Raw genomic sequence first — 20,806 nt, 5'->3', positions numbered from 1 at the left:
TCGTGCTGAAGAATCAAAACTTACCACCTGCAATGAATCTGACAGAGGAAAAGAGGGAAGCTATGTCACCATTAGATATAACAACATTTGTACCATTTTATGTAATAACACTTTCTTTCCCTTTGGAGGCAAAAAAGAAGTGCCTAGGACGTTCAGTGCAGGAAAAACATTAGTTAGCGGATAGGTTTCAAAGTGAGGTACTCAGATGCTAGGATGTCTGAGGTTTACAGCAATTTCTGTAAATTTGGTCCTGCCCCATTGTGTATGTGTGTTATGGTGCAATTTTTAGTTACACACTCACTGATCTCATTACCAGTTTTCCTAGAGGACTTCTCTCCGTGCACAGAATAGACATTAGGAGAGCAGAAATAAGGCTGTAGAGATAACTAAATCTGGCTTTAAAATGTTTGGCTGCTCGATTCTGCAACTGAAATAACTTTTAATATAAGGATTGTGAAATAATGTGAATGTGAAATAATGGAGATTGTAAGTTCCTCAAGGCAGGGATTCTGCCTTACTTTCGATGCTGTACATAGTGAAGGATGCTCTCGCTGGTCGGTCATTGTGCATACCATGCCATTGGTTCATTGAAACAAGGAAGTAGATTCTGTGACTCAAATACTAAGGTTGTAAAATGCTGCAAATTCAGTGTTGTCATTTTGGTCTTATTTTTGTTTATCCATTTTAAATGAGAAGCTATGATGTGCTATTTGTGGAGGTACTAGAGAATTAGTTATGTCACAAACATGGGCCAGTTTGTGAACAGAGTGATTATAATTTTTGATTTGAGGTGGATAAACCACTGTCCAGCAGCTTGACAGCCAAGAAGTCAGTGGCAACATGAACTCCACAAGGCCTAACTATTGGAATTAAAAGACCAAACGGGACAGAGATGTGGTGGTTTCAGCTTTTAGAGGTATCTGGGTTCCACTGAATTTTTATGATAGCTGCAGGATGAGGAGGTGTGAATTCAGTACTCATCCTTCGTGAAGCACTGAGGATCTGAAGAGAAAAATCAGTGTTCATATTAGTGCTGTTTTGTGCTCTGGATGCTTACAAATGTCTGCCTTTGTGCTTTCTTGGATCTAGGGAGATGGTGATTTAATTTAAACCATATGACTAGAAAAATTAGCAGTTGTGATTAGCCTGACTCCGAGTATGTTCTGCCACACTTTTTGAAAGTCTCTTACCATTTCTTGGTGTTGATATTTACATGACAGAAGTGATGTAAGATTTCATTTGTTAACATCCATTATTAGGTGAGAGACCCTAGAGAGTCACAAAATACTGAATTAATATATATTTGGTGTGGAGAGAAGCACTCCAAATCTGTGTCAGCTTTTCTAACAGGGTCCAGCAGTGCATTAACTGTTATGAAATTTTATCTGTCCTAGTACGTCAGAGGTTACAAGTAGATAACACTAAAGGTACTTGAATGCCTGCCTGCTACTGTGTTAGTTGTATTTGGAGATAAATGTTGGAAATGGGGGGGCTGGTTCTGTGATAACATTTGGAGAGGGAAGGCAAGGAGATTAAGGCCTGTGCTGACCAAAAAGCATGTGCTAGACTTTTGGCTTAAGGGCGGAGGCAAAGAACAAGGAGCAATTGGAGGAAACCACTTAATTAGGTTTCTTCTCACATCTCATATTTCCCTGCAGTACCATTCATTCTGTATGACAACCATCCAGCTTCACAGTAGCCTCTTCGAAAGATGGCAATGTGCTGATGTGTGAGAGTCAACTACAACACCACTACTGTCTGCTTGTTATAATTTTATAGAGCATGTGACTTAATATAAAGCAGATACCTCTTCTTAAAATATCAGTCCATAGTGTTTGAACAGCACAAAAAGATTGGAAAGACTTTGTGCGTAAAGTACACCCCATATGCTTGTATTAGTGTATTAACAAAGAAGAGCTTGTGTATTCTTATACCTGGTTTAACCAGTAGACTTTCTATCCTAATTGCAAAAACCTGTTGTGGTATGAACAGGTTGCTTATTTACAATTTCCGTTAGTACTTCTTCATTTCTGGCAAGAAGCTGTCTGTTTCTTCTCAGTCTTCTGCAAAACAAATGAAAAATCCAAGCATTGATATGAGACTCTTGCTTATTTGTTGCTCTAAAACAGCACTTGTGGAAGAGATCCTGACCTCTCCAAATGTCCTTTTTTCTTTCTTTTTTTTTTAATGTGGGAAGTGTTTGCCATATATTTGTCCATACATAAATAGGAAGGTGTTACTCTTAGAGAGTAAGTAGCATATAGACTGTTGGTTTAATACAGTCAAGCATAACATCCTTTTCCCTTTGCATCTCTCCATGGTCTTCTAGAGATGGCTGTAAGGGGAGACAGAGCTAATAATAAGTGGACAACGTGAAGAGAAAGACATTTTCCATGCATCTCCAGAAAACATTTAACTCTCTCTCCCTCACAACTTTTTCTAGTTAATCTTTACTGACTGGAGACACCAAAATAATGTTTCCTGTTTCAGTTGGCACCATGAGGGAAATGTTACAATTCTATGCCTGTGGCACCCTGGAAATTTCTGAGGAACAGTTTGTTTCTGGAGCTTTTTCTAAAACCATGTTTGACTGAAGATAACAGTTGTTCTTATTCTGAGCTTTGATGTAGATAGAGATGTAAAGAACACCAGCACCACAATATTGTACAAGAATAGAGTCCCCATGAGGATACATGTGGGGTGGGTTTTTTCTGAGGTTGTGGGTTTCTGTTTTCCGTTTAAGACACGTTTTGAATGTGTATACAAGATGCTTTTCTAACTAACAGTAGCAGCCTTGTTATCTCCCACTTTCAAACCCTACTTCTGTTACATAAGAGTTTCCTTTGAAGATACAAATGCCCAGCTTCTTTGCATATGCAAACTTTTTTTTTTCCCCCCCAAATATACCTTCAGGAGAATGGACATATGTGCCTTATGGATGTACAAAAAGATAATATTTTGTTCTTTATCTAGATGCAATTTCTGTAGCTCTGTTTTCTGTCTGGAACTCAGGTGTATTTCTTCTACAGCATTGATTTTAATAGGTCTTTTGTGTGGGTGAGAAGAATCTTGGGATAATCTTAGCTTACACATTTTCAAAGAAAAATACTGCTGTAAGTATGCACTGTATTAAGGGTCATGAGGTTTGTTTAAACCTGCAACAAACCTGGAGAACTTGAAAATCTGTAGGCACAAGAAATACCTCTCAGAATTAATGTGAAGCAAAGCAGAAAGCTTCCAGGTAGGTGAGATTCAGCCATCAGGGTCTGGTACTTGGGGAGATCCAGCTGTGAGTTTCTGTTCTGCCAAAGACTTCTGTGAGACCTTGGGCAACCTGCTTTGGCGGCTGTCCACAAAGAGATTGAAGCAACAATGTGGAAACTTTTGCACCACTTACCTTTGGGTCTGGCAGAATGAAGCTTACAATGCACCTGGAGAGTCAAGTGATTCAGGATGGAGCCAAAGAAATACGGCACATACTGACGGTAGCGAACAGGGAAAAGTTGAGGTCAGGGGTGTGTCTTAAATCTAATACTGCTTGAGGGCTGAGCCACCTAACTCGATGCTGCTGGGAAATGCTGCCTTTGCTTGAGAGTTTCAGCCTAGAATCACTTTTTGAAGACTGGCAGATAAACTTTCTTTCACAATCTGAGCATAGTGCTGCTTTTTTTTTTTTTTTTTTTTTTTTTTTAAGACAAAACTGGAGTAGACAACCTATCTGCTAGCGAGACCCACGTTTCCCTTCTCCCAGGAGAATGATGTAATGACTGGGAATACCCAGCAGAAGGCTGTTCACTTTGCATAGGATACTTTTACTGGCTTGTTAGAACCAAGGGAGATGCATAGTCTGCCGTGACTTCGGGAAGACTGTGGCTGGCTGAAAGGAGTTGTGCCAAGTTCCAGTCCCTGTCTCAAATCCATCTGTGCGTTTTAGCCCAGGGTTGTTTTTTCAGGTACAATGAATCTGAGCGGGGACGGGAACAGGGACTTTTTTGCTGCAGCGGAAGAATTGGGAATATTTCCCCCCCAGAGTTCACAGTAGCCTAGTAGATAGGGCACCCTCCTGGGAGGTAGAAAGGAGAAGTAAAGCCAGAATTAAAGTCATGTATATAAAAGCTCTGATTAAACTCTTTAACCACTGTTACATAAAAGTCTCTCTGTTCTCCACCCTTTTTTAAAATGTGACTGCTCTTGTGTTTTATGTGGGAATAATTCTAGCAGGGATCCTCAGCCCCCTCAGGGAGATGGGTGGAGGAGCATCGTGTTGGATGGGGGTATTTGCCCAGGCTTAGTTGGATGCCAAAGTGTTTGGCTTTGTCAAGCCAAAGACACTTCTGAACACATCTACAAAGGGAACTCAATGGGGAGCTTCAGTGCTGGAGACAGACTCTTATGTGCTTTTGGTGACTTCAGCATTTTGTGGTTTCCCCAAGTGGGGAGACAAGGGTGAGAAGATTGCAATGTCGGATTTTAATGACTAAATCCTTTTGGTACTCCAGCCTTTGTGTTTGGCATGCCATGGTTTTTTTTTTTTGGTGGTTTTTTTTTTTTTTTGGTGGTGTTTTTTTTTTTTTTGGTGGTGGTTTTTTTTTTTTGGTGGTGGTTTTTTTTTGGTGGTTTTTTTTTGGTGGTTTTTGGGGGTTTTGGGGGTTTTTGGGTTGGGTTTTTTTTTGGTTTTTAAGGTGCAAAAGTACATTTAAGTATCTACAGCGGTGGGGTAGGTGCCTCCTGTGCTTAGGCATTCTTGAAAATCTTCTTTAGCATTTATCTGTTACTGACTTTCTGCGTGAGTAAAGTGTGTAGTCTGTTTATGCGTCTTTAAAAATCCCATTACATGCTTTCTTGAGACTTCACCTCTGGCCTTCACTGCCTCAGTTCTCTGTCAGAGATATTATTACATGAGAGCTGCTTAAAAGTGGCTGTGTTTATCTCTGTACATTGTAAGATGCTTGGGGCAGGATGGTATTTCCCAAGACAGTTTTGTCCTGTTTTGCCTCCCATGTTAATTCTGCTGTCTTCTCCATCCCAGCTGGCAATTAGCATGCTTCAGGGATGTCTCTCTTAGTGGTAAAGCAGTCAATGCTTTAATTTGTATGAAGATTTGTCCCTAGTAATCTGTCTTCTCAGCCTCTGTTTTCCATCTGGAAAATAGGATAATATTACTTTCTTACCTTAACAGGATTTTTGGAAAAGAAGACTCTTCTTACCTTGTGATAGTGTATCTCCAACTTCCTTCTGCATGCCTCCAGCCTGGCCTGGGGGGGGGGGGGGGGGGGCATGCTCAGGCTTTAGGAAATGCCAGAGATGGGGCTTGTTGGCTATGAATACACAGTGGCTGCAGCACAGTGGGATCTTGATTCTCTGGTAAAAGCAATTATATCGTAAAGTTAAGGAAAATACCGGTTTCGTTTAACCCTTCTGTACCTCCTAGTTTAAGCACAATTAGTCTGGGATAAGCTGTTGGTGTCAATCTAAAGTACCTAGTTTCCCAGTCCCTTTTTTAACCTTATCTTAATTTCTACCTGCTCATTAGAATAAGAAGCTGTAACAGGCTCTTGTTTTTTTTATTGCAGAGGTTGGAAGGGGATATTGGCAATATGACTTGTGAAAAGATTAGGCAAACCTGCTTAGTATTAAACAGTGAGGATCACAGCTTTGGTTGAGTCTTCACTCCTGAGCATGTGAACACCCACACATGTAAGAAACTGTAAATGTAATTTTGAGGATAAACAGAAGTTGGATTTTGGGGAAAAAAATACTAGTCTGAGAGCTGTCTTCAGTATAACATTGGAGAAAGGAGCCTGGTTTTCTTATTAATTGTTTGGCATGTAAATGTTGTAACTGATCTTTTCAGAAATACTTGATGACATCTATATAAACACACACGTTTTCTAATTAGATTGATAGGTTGTGAAATGTGTTGGTTTGAAGTTGAGTATTCTCTGTTGAAGCACTGCTGTGCTTTTCCACTTGGGTGAAGCAGTGGGATTTAGGAGGTAAAGTAGGTCAGTTCCTTGACCTGATCATCACTTTGCCTTTCTCAGTTATCCTTCCAGAGAAGGGTGCTAATTTTGGAGGGAGAACAGCTGTGAATTTAGTAAGACTCTAATATCTCTCAATTTATAGTCTAGCCTAGTCTGTAGAGGTGAAGAAAACCTAATTTACAACCAGATCAAATGAACTCTACAAAGGCTCTGCAATGCATATCGAGAGTAATTTTGTATAGATTTAGGCTGCCTTGGTTGAAAACGGCAGCTGCTTTTAAAACTTTGTTTATAGGTAGAGAGTTGAGGTGCTTGTTTGTGGGATTCGGGAGTGTGACCGAGGTACTCGCAGGCATTTCTCACCACCTTTGAACAGAGCTGCTCAGGTCCTGCTAACTGAGCAGCCCAGGAGCCTGGAGGTCAGCAGGGCTTCACTGTGCTGTGTATTTCTGCAGCTTCTTGGGCTATTTTGCAGCTGGTTTAAGGCAACTTTAGTTATCTGCATGTGAGCTGAAGTACCCTGTGATGGTAAAGCTGATGTGCCCTCTGTAGGCATCTGTTTAAAAAATGAACTTTCTCACATCTTTCCTTTGCCTTCACCTACACAATGTGGTATGTTACAGCAGTGAAAACTGAGTTTATTAATAAAGAAATCAGTCATTTTAAACTGGCTTCCCTTTATATTAAAGGTTAATCTTTTCCAACTTACTCTTTTATCTTCACTGAAGCCCACACAAAGGAAATGCAGTCTGAGCTATCCACTAGTCATCAAACCTACTCCCCCCGCCCCCCCCCCCCCGGCTTTTTCCATTGTCTTTGTGAATAACAGATAGTGATTATTCACAAACAGGTTTGCAAACAATCTGTAGGTAGTTCAGTGATTTTTTTTTTTTTTCCCCTCTCTCCAGGTTTCTGTTTATATATTCTGGCAAATTTCTAATGCAAACAATAGCACAACTAAGTCTCTAATTGTCATGGGAAGCTACTGTTTATGGAAAGGAATAATTGTAATACTTTGCGCAAAACAGACACTCATAAACAAAAATAGATGCAGCCTTCGTGTATCTTTGTGGGTAAAAATATTAGGATTTGAATGAGTCTTTTTCATATAAACACTTGCCTCAAACCTGTCTGCTTAAAAGGGTGGCAGGATTACAGACCTATCTAACTAAATATGGAATTAACAAGCCCAGAGACTGCATTTTGGTAAACCATAGAATTACTCCATGGCAAAAAGCCACAGATCCATTAAAAAAAAAAAAAAGAAAAAAAAAAGGCACGGAAATGTGGTTTTGCTGTCTGTCATGCTGTCTGCTATAACTGAAAAAGCATACGTTGTTTTATGAGTTTTTTTTTCATTTGCAGCTGTGACCACAGCATTTAGTTTCTTCATCAGACTGCTACCAAGCCTGTACACTCATCACTAATTTATACCAGTTTTTATTCATTTATCATTTTAAATTCACTGCACAATTGTGTATTGGTGATTTGGTTTACCAGATGATCTAATGCCTGGCTGCAAAGACAAGTCAAATGCTTGCAACTAAACAGATCTCGGTGCTAGCCCGAGAGGTGAAAAGGTTATGGGGTTGATTGCAGCACGGCTTGGTTGCGGGGTAGTGGAAGATGTGAAACAGAGTGCCTTCCCATGCCGAGAGAAGTATCGGTATATATCACAAGATGAGTAGCTTGCCCAGAGCGCTGCTGTGCGGTTTGCTCTTTTAACCCTGTTCTTGTTTCCTAACTTAGAGGAGGAAGGTGCTGAGTGTTCACAAAAAGTCTCACTCTAGTAGTTTTGGGTGTCTTAGACTGTAGCTTTCTGTACCCTTCAAGCTGACAAAAGGTGGCCTCGACGCTGAAAGGGGTGATCCTACCTTTGCCCTTTTACATCCTCTGTGTTGACCCCATGGTGAATTAGGTCTGAGAATGGCATTTATGTTAAAAATAACTTGGGGGGGGGGTGTTAATTTGGCTAAGTTCCTTGCATGGTTCACCACGTAGCCACAGAAATTCTGGTGGCATCAGGGTGGGATGAAGAGGAGTAGCTGGAGAAGGGGACAGCCTCCTCAGTGGCAGTGCCACCTTTCAAGCCAGTTCAAAGTGTGTGTGAAACTACAGCGAGAGCCTTTTCTCTGTCTCTAAAACAGAGTCAGTATTATTACTGGGAGCGCAATCCTTTTTTCTAATCCAGCTGGTTTTATAGCAGAATCATGGACACTGAATTGGACAAACCTTATTAAGGCATCCTCTTCGAGTGATGCTTTTTGTGATAACAGTATGTGTCAGTGGAGGGGTGCGTTGATTTTATTCTCACACGGTGATGAGGGATGGTTAATCAGTTTGTATAGAACTGATTAACTCCTTTCCATTTGCTTACGTTTGACCTACTTTACATGTTCTAGATCTGTTTATTGAAGTCGATATATGCAGTACAATGAAGAGCACACTTAGCATATGGGTGTTTCTTGAGCATTTCTCTGAAATTAATGCAGTGCATAGTATCTCTCCACACAAAGTGTGCTCTCACAGGGAGTTACAGCACTGGAAAAGGTTTTATAAAATGTATATGACATGTATTTCTCAAACAGAGAATTCTCCTTTAATCCATACCTCCTGTTCTACTTTTTATGGCGTTTTCTTAAACTTTGTATGTGGTTTCTTTAAAAAGTTTATTTTAAGTTGAAATCCCTCTTGGATGAAGAGTATTTGAAAACTTCAGTAATGCTGCTGTAGTTTAAAGAAAAACATCATTTAGTGTTCCTTGACTCGGAGTCTGTCTTGGCAGGAGTTTTACTGGGGGAATGCCATTCAAATGAATTGAACATCAAGATGTACTTAGTCTATTCAGCTGTCTTGGACAAGTGAATTTCCTGAATGTATTTCGGCATTCATGTCTTACAAATGTCTTAACATTTGCTTTGCAAATGTATCTTCTTAAGAAGGTTAAAAAGGGAATCGTAAACTGCCTGATTATTTTAGATGTACTTCACTAGCGAAACTACCACTTGTTAAATATTCACATTTTGAAAGATAAAATTACCTGATTCTTTCCTTGTCCTCCTCCACTTAAAGGCAAAAATGGTGAGTGCTGCAGGAAACCAAGTTGCAGAAATGCTGAAATCCAGATAGAGTTATTTTCAGCAGGGGTAGTTATGATTCACAATGATTGAGATTGAGCCATGACAATTTATATCAATATTTTCTCCTCAATAGGATTCAGAGCTATAGACTGTTGTTGCTCGCTAAAACGCAGCATTCTGCTACATGAAGAATCCTTTCCTGTTGAGCTAATAGTCACAGAGCGTGTTTTACTTGAAAAATATGAATATGAATCAGTATCATCTGAGTGGTGATAAGGATATGTGCAATGCTGGGACTTTTAGTGTTTTATTTTTGGATAAATATGCTCAGTTTGTCACCTCCAGGATATTGTCCCACTTAATCTGAGCTTGCTCTGTGCTAGAGAAAAGGAATTGGGATCCTGTCATCATAAACAATACCACATAAGGCCTGTGTAGCTCACCCATCCTTAGGGTGCTACAGTGGAAGCTCACAGCTGGTACTTCAGTGGAAATCTGGTATTGTCATCTCAAAACATGAAGAAGTCATCAGTCAACATCTCAAGTTTAAACTTGCATTTAAATTTAGAGTAAAAGAAAATGTCCCCTGCTCATACACCTGTAGCATTATAGATAACTTTCATATGTTTTTTTTGAATGTCAAATTTTCCTGTATATGCTTAAAAAAAAAAAATTCTCTAGCTGGGAAAGAGATAAATGTGTGTTAAATGAAATCTGACTCTGATAGTCACTTGGTTCCAGAAACTAGGATTTTACTTAAAAAATATGAAGCATTTATTTATTTTCAAGAAAGAATTAACAGATATCATACTTCTACTTGGTTAAAATCTTGAGAGGGTAACGTGCTTTATTTGAATTTGTGTCACTGCAAGGATCTAAAGTTGATGCTTGATTATAGCCTTGCTATAAAATCCGCTGCACTATTCCTTCATCTTTTTCTGGGATTTTTTAAAATTTTACTGTTGTGTGATGGGTTAAAAGGGGCAAGGTTTTACTTATCAAGTTATATCAAATACAGAAATGTGTTACCATAACTCATGGGAATCACATCTGCATATTGTCCATTTTCATAATGCAAGAGGGAGATGCAACAGAAAAGGAGTTGTTTTGTTTCCCTTGCGTATTTCCAGGAAAACTGGTCTAAATACGTATGTCTTGCTAGACTTTGATAGCTAGCCACCACATGGTACAAAATCACTGGTTGGGAAGCAGAGATGAGAGATTGATGGTTTGAAAGTGAAACATAACATAGTTTTTAAACAGTGCAAGAGTTCTTGTCACTAGACCTAACAAATCCACCAAATAGATCCGTGTGCTGATTCATAGTATTTACCTTTCTTAGAAGAAAACACAATCAAATGTAATTATCAATGAATCTAACAGGCTGTGGGCTCCACCTCTCATGACTAGCAGGGTTGAGGCTTGTGAGCTAACTAAACCTGAAGTAGAAGAGAAATAATAGCATCCTTTCTGATGCAGAAAGGATAATTCCTGGCCATCAATCTGGAGGAAAATAAATTGAGTTCACTAGTCACATTGCTTTTCCTGTTTTTATGGGGGACTTTTGGTTGCCCTTTATATAAGTTTATTGATTACCTTTACCTAGTTCTCTAAAAGCTGGAATGACACTTGCTGGAGAAAGTACAATTTCTTCTTTTTTGTCTGGAGAAGAGCAGAATACAATGTGATAATATTGGTTGCAGTGGTGGTTTTTTTTTTTTTTTTTTTTTTTTTTTCCCCCCCCCCCCCAAGCTTCAAGATTGAAACAATTCGACCTTGTACATGTAATTGGAAGTCTGGCACAATCTTCATAGTTCTCAACCTTCATAATATACAGCTTCTCAGTGATTAACATTTGGAGCAGTATGTAAGCACTGTAACCATAATACAGAGAATGGATGTCGGATAATGGGCCTGTAGCCACCTTTGGATCTTACTTTTTGTGTATTCGTAAATGAAAACTTGAAGCGCCAGTGAGAATCCGAAGTGACAGTTTGGCACTACCACCCATGTTTTGTAGAGGAAAATAATTTTAGTATTTCTTTTCTGGTAACATTTAAGAACAGCATCGGCACCCCTTTTCCAAAGTGCTACATATGTAAATTTTCTAAGTATGGTCTCTTCTAGATTTCAGCTGCTAGAGATTTTCAGCTTTTGATGAAATACAGGCTCCCTAATTTTTTTTCAAGGCATTTAGACACCTCAAGGTAAGTGCAAGTCTGCTGAGAATAGTTTCCGACTCTGTCACCTTTTCTTGGTTCTTTACAATGCACAGACTGAAACTACTCATCTGCAGTATTTCTCTTTGACTGCTGTTACTTCTATCACCAAAAACCAGAGTATGACCTTCTGGTGTAAATAAATAGGGGACTTATTGCATCCAATTAAATTTAAACTGCATGTTTTATGGCATGTTTACCATACAGTAAAAACACGCTATACATATAGTTGTAAGGATGGGTTCAGACTGACTCATTGTGTCATTTCCAGTAGGTGTAGAAGAACTGTGGTCAGAGGCTTCAGAGGGATATGTGAGGGGAAGAATCAAGTAGTAAGAGAGCAGTGATTGTGCATGTGCAGCTGCATTTCTGTTTTTATGGGCAAAGACGGGAAATTCTGACCTATGTGCAATTATGAGACAGAGGCAAAAAAAACTGAGCTCAAAGCAGAAGCTGCCTTACTGTGATACCACAATTTTATGTACACCCCCCTCCCTTTTTTTTTAAACTATGGAGCCAGATTTCTCCAGTTCATAGAGATGGAAACTGCTCATCCCTATGAGGCCATATTTCACAAAATATGTGTTGCTATGAAATGCACTGAGGATTGCTGGTAAGCGACAGGTAGTACTTAGGAGGACTACGGAGCTGTTCTTATGGCTCTCCTGAAACATGACATCCCTTGGCAGTATCCTCTTTTTCCTTGTTTTTGTCTGCTTTTTGAGCAAGTGTTTCCTGCTACGTTAGTGAAAGGCAAATTGAAGCCAGTTTCTGCCGTTTAAATTCCATTTGCAGCCTTTCTCCTGGATGATCTGTTGGTGCATATGACAGTGGTGTAAGGCAGAATATAGCTCACTGCTTGGTGGCAGCTGGAAGAACTGAGGGTGTATGTGAAAATCCAGGCTATGCATTTCTATGTCCCTACTTGCTGGTAGGAATAGATATTTAAAAAAGTGTTGACTTCCTCAAGTGACAGGCTTGAAGTGCGTTTATATGTCACCTTGCTTGATTTGCTCTTTATTGTCTTAATCATGAGTGATATGAATGATTCAATATGTATCTTTTCTTACTCAATTGATCTTCACATGGTTCTTGAGACCTTAAATAAAAGCCTTGTCATATCGGTTGACTTCAGCAGCCCACAGATTGGGATGTGCATTAGCAAATTGATTCTGAAAATTCTGCCACTCCAGCTTATTGCTTGTGTTGCTGTCTGCAGCACTTTGTGCAAAATAAGCATCTAAATTAATTTATAAAAGGGTGAGTATCAAGTTTACAGTACTACTTGAATTTAACTGGGATGTTTATCGAGAAGGTTGATAGGAAAGTAAGGTGGAGAAGGTACCTGTGTTTATTTGACAGTCTGATGGTCACACTTCATTCAGCTCTCCTGTGCATTGCTCATTGTATAGAACTAAAAATTCAGTCTCCTCAGCCTGAGCAATTGGCTTATTGAAGAAGCTGTTTTCTCACTAGAGAACTTTCCCGCCTTCTGTGTGACCGTAAGACTTTGTGGCTCAGTTTTCAGGCAGCATCCCTCTATGGCTGAAGAGAAATTTTATATTCAGGGCTTGCAATATTTTCTCCAGTTTTGTAGAACTGGAGTAAGCACTTCGCAACAACAGTCTGTGATTAAAACAAAACACATTCTTCTTTCTGAAAGAAGAGTTAATTTTCTGTGAATACTAAGATTAGCTTTTTTGCTTGTTTTATTCAGAATCGTAGTATGTCTCATACAGTGTAGTAATCTCTTTTGTTCTCACTAATTTGCGAAATGCTTGTTTAGATATTATGGGTGTGTGCATGTGTTCTTGGTAAGCACTTAATAAACTAGATTGATCTTTTTGGTAAAGGCTGCATTGTGTAAAACAAATTAAACCTGAAATAACAGTTGTTTCAGATTATTTTTCTGAAAGTGTAATTGCATATATTTTTTCCTACTGGCTGCTGAAATGGGTTTCCCAATAGTGTTTTATTATTCTGTTTTATTTCAACATTACATATATAGTAGTTTTGTTTCCATTCCGCTGACAGACCTACAGCCTCCAGTGGTAATTCTTTACCAGCAATTTTTTATAATTGTAATAACTATGTAACTTTATGAAATACAGTGGAAATATTTTCCTAAAGTTTACATACCATAAATAAAATCCCAATTTTGTTTTTTCTCTGCTAAAAAGGAGTGCACATGGAGATTGTTAAGCAAGAAATTGACTCTGAACTCCCTATGTATTAGAGCATTTCTGAGTATTTTAATATCTGAAGTTTATATGACTCTTGCTTCTGTTTTCGACCCTAATTGTGCTAAGAATTCAGACATACGCTGAAATACTTATCAAAGCACTTAAACATATTCTCATATTTTACTGTGTGTTTAAGTCTCCAATTTTAGCTGCATGCAGCAAGAGTAAATTAAATTAAACTCCTAAGTGCCATCTTCAAAGGGATTTAGGAGTCTAATAGTCTGTCCACATGCTCTCTTATATATACAGTGTGGCTGTTGCTCTGCAGTAGTTGCCTCATGGGTACTCTTACCCCAAGGACCAGCCTGTGCTGAAAGTGTGTTCAGGGGCTGGGTTATCTCTCGGGAACTTTTGTGTAGCCTTGCCCTCAGGCTTTTCCTTGGAAAACGTTTCAAGAATTCCCAAGTTTTTATAGGCACTTACATATTTAAAGGCCAGATTTTTAAAGATACTTATCTGCATATTTAGGTAATTAAATACCATTTAAGCATCACTCCCTAATTGCTTTGGTCAATAAGATTTTGTTAGATGAATCATGAACTTAAGCAGTCACTCTTGTATTATTTTCCTTCAATAATGGTGAGGGACTACTGTTTGATACAAATCTTCATTCCTTTATCAGGATCGGATTCTGGCACAATTATTTTATTGTTGTCTCCTTATATGCATAACAAAACATAACAGAAAAGTTATTAACATTGTAGTTGATAAATATTTATTTTATTTTATTTTTTTAAAAGCAACCAGATAAATGGTTATGGAAAGAGCTTAATGTTAAAATAGCGTCTATTGTAGGTGTCTCCCAAAGGATGCAGACAATACAAGCTTATGTTAGATAAGATAAATAGTAAGACAATTCCAGCTCAAGGCTTTGCTGCCTGCCCCTCCCTCATCTTTTCTGGTTGAATGTTGGTGAGTTTTTATGCAAAACCAAACATCTTTTGTGTTTAGGGAAAGCAGAGTAATAGAAGTGTCAATGTTTGTTAACATATTTGACAAACTATGGCAGCAAAAGCTATCCTTTTTATATTTTGGCATGAACAATTGCCCTTTTATTGGGCCATTAATGCTGTTTCAGAGCATCATGCTGCATCCACAGGCAATAATTTAGCAGCTGTTTATCAGGAGCTTTCATAAAGCTTTGAATAGTATTATAACATTCAGTAACCCTAACAGCATTTCAGAATCTGTGCCGGTTTAAATGGGATATCCGTGAATGTAGTTGTTCAGGGATGCGTGACCCACATAACCTATAAATTTGATTGGAAGTTACAGTGCTGGCATAGGCTGATGGATAGCAGATTAGAGCCCTGATTAACCATGTGATTTTCAGGCTGGGAATATATTGTCCTAAGAAAGATTCATCAGATGCAATCAGAATTTCAAGTGGTCAGATGAAATTCAAATGTGCTGTGTGCTTTTTTTTTTTCCTTGTGCTTTTCTTCTTAGGTTGCCCCCTGTTATTTATTTATTTATTTTATTTCCAAAGCTGAAAAATACTTCTTTGATGAATCTGTTCCTCACCCTAAAGCTGTCTGTCTGTTATTCATCAGAAAACAGGTCGCAGTTCAGTGAGCAGAAGAAAAGATTTTAATAGAAGCTGTGCCAAGGGCTGTAATGCATCATTTTAGGGCCCTAATTACATTACAATGACAAATATCAATGGTGACAACAGCAATAACCTACATCCTTTAATGGCTATGCTGGAAAAGGAGTTTGGGCACTGCGCCATTAGATTAGACTCGGTTTCAAAACATAGGCCATTAGAAGTGTGTGTCCACAGTATTATTGGCTGATAACTGAAGCCCAATGGAAAGGCCTGTAAATAAATGATGCCTCTCAAAAGCTTGGTCCCATGGGACAAAAGAGGCAAAATTAGATGACCGTGGAAGCAGCAGTGTTTCCGAGGCAACTTTAGCTTTCAATGTGAGGAATTGGCTGCCTGATTTTATGAAATCATACTTTTTCCTTCTCCTGCTAATTAGGTTGATCATGAAAACCCCATTGGCATGACATCTAAAAGAAAAGATCTTAAACTAGTTTTTGAATGTAGGTTTTAAAACACGAAATAAAATACCCGTCTCGTACGTTGATGCAGATTTTTATTTTGCATGTTACGCAAAGAAGAGTGCAGTAGGAGTTTTAAGGCTGGATCTAACAGCAGTAAGAAGAGGCCTCCTGAGATACTAACCTACATTATCAGAGTCCCCACCTTCAGGCTTTAGGATGGCCTAGCGAGAAACCTATGCTAAGCTAGCGTCAGATGATTTAATGATATTTGGTAATAAACAGTTAAGCATGTTGCTGTTGTATTATTCCCTAAAGTTCATTGCAGAAAATGTTGCAATGTCAAGACAGAGAATACTTTGTATTTATTCCATGAAAATACCTGGTTTAAGACTTTTTGCATTTGATTATTTTATCATATTCAGCAAAAAATACACAAAAGGTGTGTTTTGGTTCTTGAGCTGTTATGTTTTGGGATCATTAATTTAATACCTAATACTAAGCAAGGTTATGAGGGATACATTCTAGCATCACAGAATTTTTAACTGTTAAATTCTGTGCCACTAGTACTGTTTATTGAAGACAGTATTCCTGGTGCAAGATTGGCAGTATCCTCAGGCAGTCCTACCACTGAACAATTTATCACGTAACAGCATACTTAAAATAATAAGCATTTGCTTAAAGCTGCCTTTTACCTTTTGTGTTTAGCTATTCAACTGTATAGGGAGCATCAGAAGACTTTTGTGTTTTAGTTGCATGGCTTTATTTTCCAGGTGTTCTCTGCTGTGCAGAAAGGCATTCTGAATTCTCAAATCAAGTTAGTCTTTTTCCTCCTTCCTCTGATAATCTGCTCAGCCTTATAGGTTGGCACATGTATTGTGTGAACATATAGCTTGGCCGTGCTACTTGCTCTAAAGTCCTGTTGATGGTTAAAGAAACAAATTCCTTGGCATGAAATTATTATTCAGAGAAATTATTTCTATGAAAACTTAAAGGAAAGAAGAAAATCCCCCTTAATGTTTTGCGAGCTGCTTTGGACATCTCATTTCAGACCCCAAAACTGGGCTTCCTTCTGCTACTTGAGTTCTGCGTGGGTGCAGCATCTCTCTGGGGTATCAGAATGGTTACTGCCTGTAAGAAGGGTTGACTTTGCAAGGTTTTTGGTGTGTTTGACAACTGCTCATAAGAGCACGAGGCAGCCTTAACATAAACCTTGAAGCTACGTGAACTTTGGTCTGGAAACTGTACCTTACTTTTTTTTTTTTTTTTTTTTTTTTTTTTTTTTTTTTTCTTTCCTGATCTAAGTAAAGTTGAAGTCTTACCAGAATAACTTCAGGCATTAGAGGGTTAATGATAAGGAGCTAATCCTTTTTGGAATATTTGCAAGATTGGAATTATTAAGGCTTTTATGCTTGATTATTCAAGGGTAGCTCAGTGTCTTGCTTTTAGTTTTCAAAATCTGTTCTGGCAATACAGAGAGGCCCCTAAGATAATGTTCTGAGGATGTTCAACTGCAATTGCCAGGCTGAGGCATGGGGGCCTGATAGGTTAGTAAAGTAGTGGATAGTGTATCCTTTCTGAAGTGTCTTTAACTCCGGGAGACCAATGGAGACAAGATATTTTGAGGTTTCAGAACGCAGAACTGTTAACATCCATTGGTGCATGTACACGGTGTTTTCCTTCTTGCCTTCCTGTTGACTGTCGTCTCCAGCAATAGGTAGTACGTGTCTCAGTCCTGTTGGACCTCTACAGTCTGTTAGCTAAGTACAGCCACTCAAGTCAAATGATTTTCTTCTTTCTGACTGCCTGTTAGCTGTGGCAGAGTCCGACTGCAGCCCAGCATTGCTGCAGAGGAGAGACCTGCTTTGTGGAAGGTGAAATGTCCTGCTCAGTGCCAATATTTTGGTTTGCTGTTCATCAGATATGTCTCTCATGACTGCTCAGGCAGCTGCACCCTGGAATGGTGTGTAATGCTTCTTGCTGCTTTCCTCTTTCCTTATGCTTTTCTTGCCCAGGCCTTGTAGTCATCTTTTTGCTCTGCAAAGTGACTGTAATCCCTGAAATTACTGTAAATTTTATCAAAGTGTAGCGCTGTTGGGGGTGACAAAATAGAACTGTACACGCAGCCACCAAACTAAGAATGGATATTTGTTGTTGGGGGAGATAAAGACAATTTTTAAAAAGAAACAGTGTTAACACATAGTTCTGAATAGCAAGGGTTTCTTAGTTCTCTTCTGACTGGCCTAGTGGGGTCCCTTTCAACTAGCTAAGAAATGCTGCTGAGGGATGTCTCAGCATCTCTTGAAGCCATTAGCAAGCTCTTTTCTTCTCTGTACGCTGCATAAGAGCTGGGTGCTATTTCGATTGGTTCATTTTTCTGTGTACAACATGAAAAGACTTTCACTGTTTTGTATTCCGGTGAGATTGATACCGAAAGGTTTATTAAAGTTGTATAACTGTTCATATTTGATCACCTGTTTTCAGTTGCTTGTAAGTTTTTTTTGGAACACACTTTTTAGCTTGACATTTCCCAGGCTCAGAATCTGCCTGAGGTAAATACTGTATAAATGTTGAGTAAAAATATTTCAACAACTTTTTTGCCATAAGAAGAGTAGGAGAGAAATGTACTTCTTTGGAGGGAACGGGGGTGACTTAAAAACCCCCACACCATTATCATAGCTGAAATGTGGGGCTGAATGTTGAAATTCAGTATGAACATAAACCTTAATTGAAGAGAAATGCCTTAAAGTATTTTGGATAAAATTGTTTTGTTGACTAAGCTGTGTTCTAGTGGAACTGGAAATTATGGACTCGATGCAGGAATCGGTGAAATTTTACAGCTTGTGTTACTCAGGAGGTCTCCTGAATAACGTCAGGAGATCTGATAAGACAATTGTAATAGTCGCTTCTGGCCTTAAAACATATCAATCTACAAGCTTTTTAAAATTGCATTCTAAGCATTTGCATTGCACTTTATACAAGTTTTATTCTTCGTTCCTCAATAGTGCAGTAAAGGTATCCAAGCTAACATAGCTGTGATGAAAAGTGGTCTTCTGCTGAGTACGGACTGAGGCAAAGGCACGCCAGAAACCTTTGGTTACTACATAAGCTCACTTCAGCAGCTATATAGGAGTTGGGTAAGGTTGCTACATGTGTTTTAAAGATGCGTAGGAGGAGCAGTTTTGTAGCAGAGCAAAGCATGATAGGTCCTTTATTACAAAGGATGTTCTGTGGAACATGCATCTTCAAATGATTTGTCCAGGACAGAAGATGGGTAAATGCTGTGTTAAATGGTGGGCCAAAGGGAGCTCTGCTCAAATCAGGAGGGTGCTTTGGAGCTTTTTCTTTGTTTGGAAAAGCCTTGAAAAGTAGGATGTGTAGTTTTCTCTTTGGTTTTAAGGCTCTCAAGAGATTCCTTTTAAAAAATAGTAGTATGGCTGAGACCCAAAATTTGGAAATACTTAAATTAATGTTGCTTGAACAACTGCGGTACAGGTTCTTTGGAGCTTTGTATTGTATTACAGTCTACGGTTCCATAATCAAATATTGTTTTTCAAATAATGCAATATTAGATCATGCAGCCTCTCTTGCCGAAGCTTAGACACATCTTATAGTTCTCTGTACTGCTTTATATAACAAACAGCTCATAAATCTCAATGTAAAATAGTATAATACATGCTGTTTATTTAAAAGGGTATCTAAGTTTTACACTCTAGACTATCTGATGTAGGCATATGTAGACCTTTGAAATTAGCAGGTAATTTAGCGTTGTGGTGAACTGAATCTATTCCCAAGTGTCACTTAAGATGCCTACGCTGCTGAATAAACAGTGTATAGTAGATGAACGATGAAAATGTATTAAAATGCATAACTTTAATGAGACAGGAGCTTGCATAAACAGCCAAGACCAGTGAGGAGGTACTGGGACAGTGTAACATTGAAATTGCTATATAAATAACATACAGGAGTTTAAATGGATTTCAAAGAAATCAAGAAATTGTATTGTCTGAGAAAGTGTGTGTGTTAGCTCAAGTGTATCACAGTATGCACAAGGGGGCAGAGTTAGTTTCACATGTACCCTTAGCTCTAGCATACCTACCATGTCTTCTGGTTACATAGCTGTGTAACTGTAATATTTTTTGAACACAGATTTGTTTTACATGTAGTTCTCGCCTTTTTACTGCCTTTCTGAGCCTTTCTGTTATATAGGTATGTTTCTAGGGGGTTGTCATTTAAAAGGCTATGCAGCAAAAATGCTGGAAAGGTGGCTGATAAAAGAAGGAAGCCTAAATTGCACAAGTGTGTATGTACATCTTTGTCATACAGTTAGTGACTTCAAGAAGAGCATAGTGTCCTACCATATAATGAGGAACTGACTCAGGTTTTAATTTATTATAAGAAAGTCTATGTGGCTGTAATTTTTTGTGTTATCTCTCCAAAGCTCTTCTGGCTCTGAGATTTGCAGATTACATACACAGAATAAGAATTGATCTGCAATATGAAAATAAAAAGTTGTATATGGGTCATTCCTTATCACACTTGCCATGTGAAAGTAACTAGTATTAAGCTTGGGTTGGATAATAGCAAAAATATTAAACAAGAGTACAATATTTTTTCTAAAATATGTGGTAAAATGATTATCAGTGATGTTGCAAATTGTGTTGCTAATGGCCTCATGATACACAGTGTTAGTATGGAAGTTATTAGTGTATTTGTTCCATTCACTTACACTTATGTTGTTTTAATTTGAAGTGGTCCTGTTTTTGCCTCATAGGAGAAAGTTTAGTGTGGTACATAGTATCTTTTTTTTTTGTTCTTGTTACATCTCCTGAAGACTTAGAGAAGGATAAATGTGTTTGATTTCCTAAGGAAAATGAACTTTTCTTTGTGTCACGTGGAACTTCTAAACTGTATTTTTATAAGAAAAACCTTTTTACCCAGAAATGATTAACAGTAGCTGTTACGTTTTGTTGAATTGGTCTCCAAATGCTTCTGTTATTTTTATAATCTATCCTGGCTAGAGGATGACTAGAGATGAAAACAAACAAATGTGTGTTCTGTGTTCATGGGTGACAATCACATTTGAGAATTTATATAATTACACTTTTCTTCTTGTCACTTGCAGGCAGAAATTGTCAAGAGGCTGAATGCTATATGTGCACAAGTCATTCCCTTTCTATCCCAAGAGGTAAGGTAGTAGTTTGTACTGGTACTAATTGTCTTATCATATCTGTTACAAAAGTAGGACTATGTGTTGAGACTGTTTCCTTATG

The 20,806-nt window shown here is 38.4% G+C and overlaps 1 protein-coding gene across 4 annotated transcripts in view; it reads left to right on the top strand.

Moving 5' to 3' along the window:
• The window catches only part of LOC112978788 (TLE family member 4, transcriptional corepressor), a 99,998-nt gene that overhangs the window by 9,811 nt on the left and 69,381 nt on the right, over positions 1-20,806 (top strand). For all 4 annotated transcript variants that reach the window (XM_064501040.1, XM_026092507.2, XM_026092506.2 and 1 more), the window contains exon 5: positions 20,659-20,721. In XM_064501040.1, coding sequence (XP_064357110.1) covers positions 20,659-20,721 — 63 coding nt within the window. The remainder of the gene's footprint in view (positions 1-20,658; positions 20,722-20,806) is intronic.

This window comes from Dromaius novaehollandiae, chromosome W (assembly GCF_036370855.1).
Source record: "Dromaius novaehollandiae isolate bDroNov1 chromosome W, bDroNov1.hap1, whole genome shotgun sequence".
Lineage (NCBI taxonomy): Eukaryota > Metazoa > Chordata > Aves > Casuariiformes > Dromaiidae > Dromaius > Dromaius novaehollandiae.
This window is presented reverse-complemented; position numbering and strand designations above follow the sequence as displayed.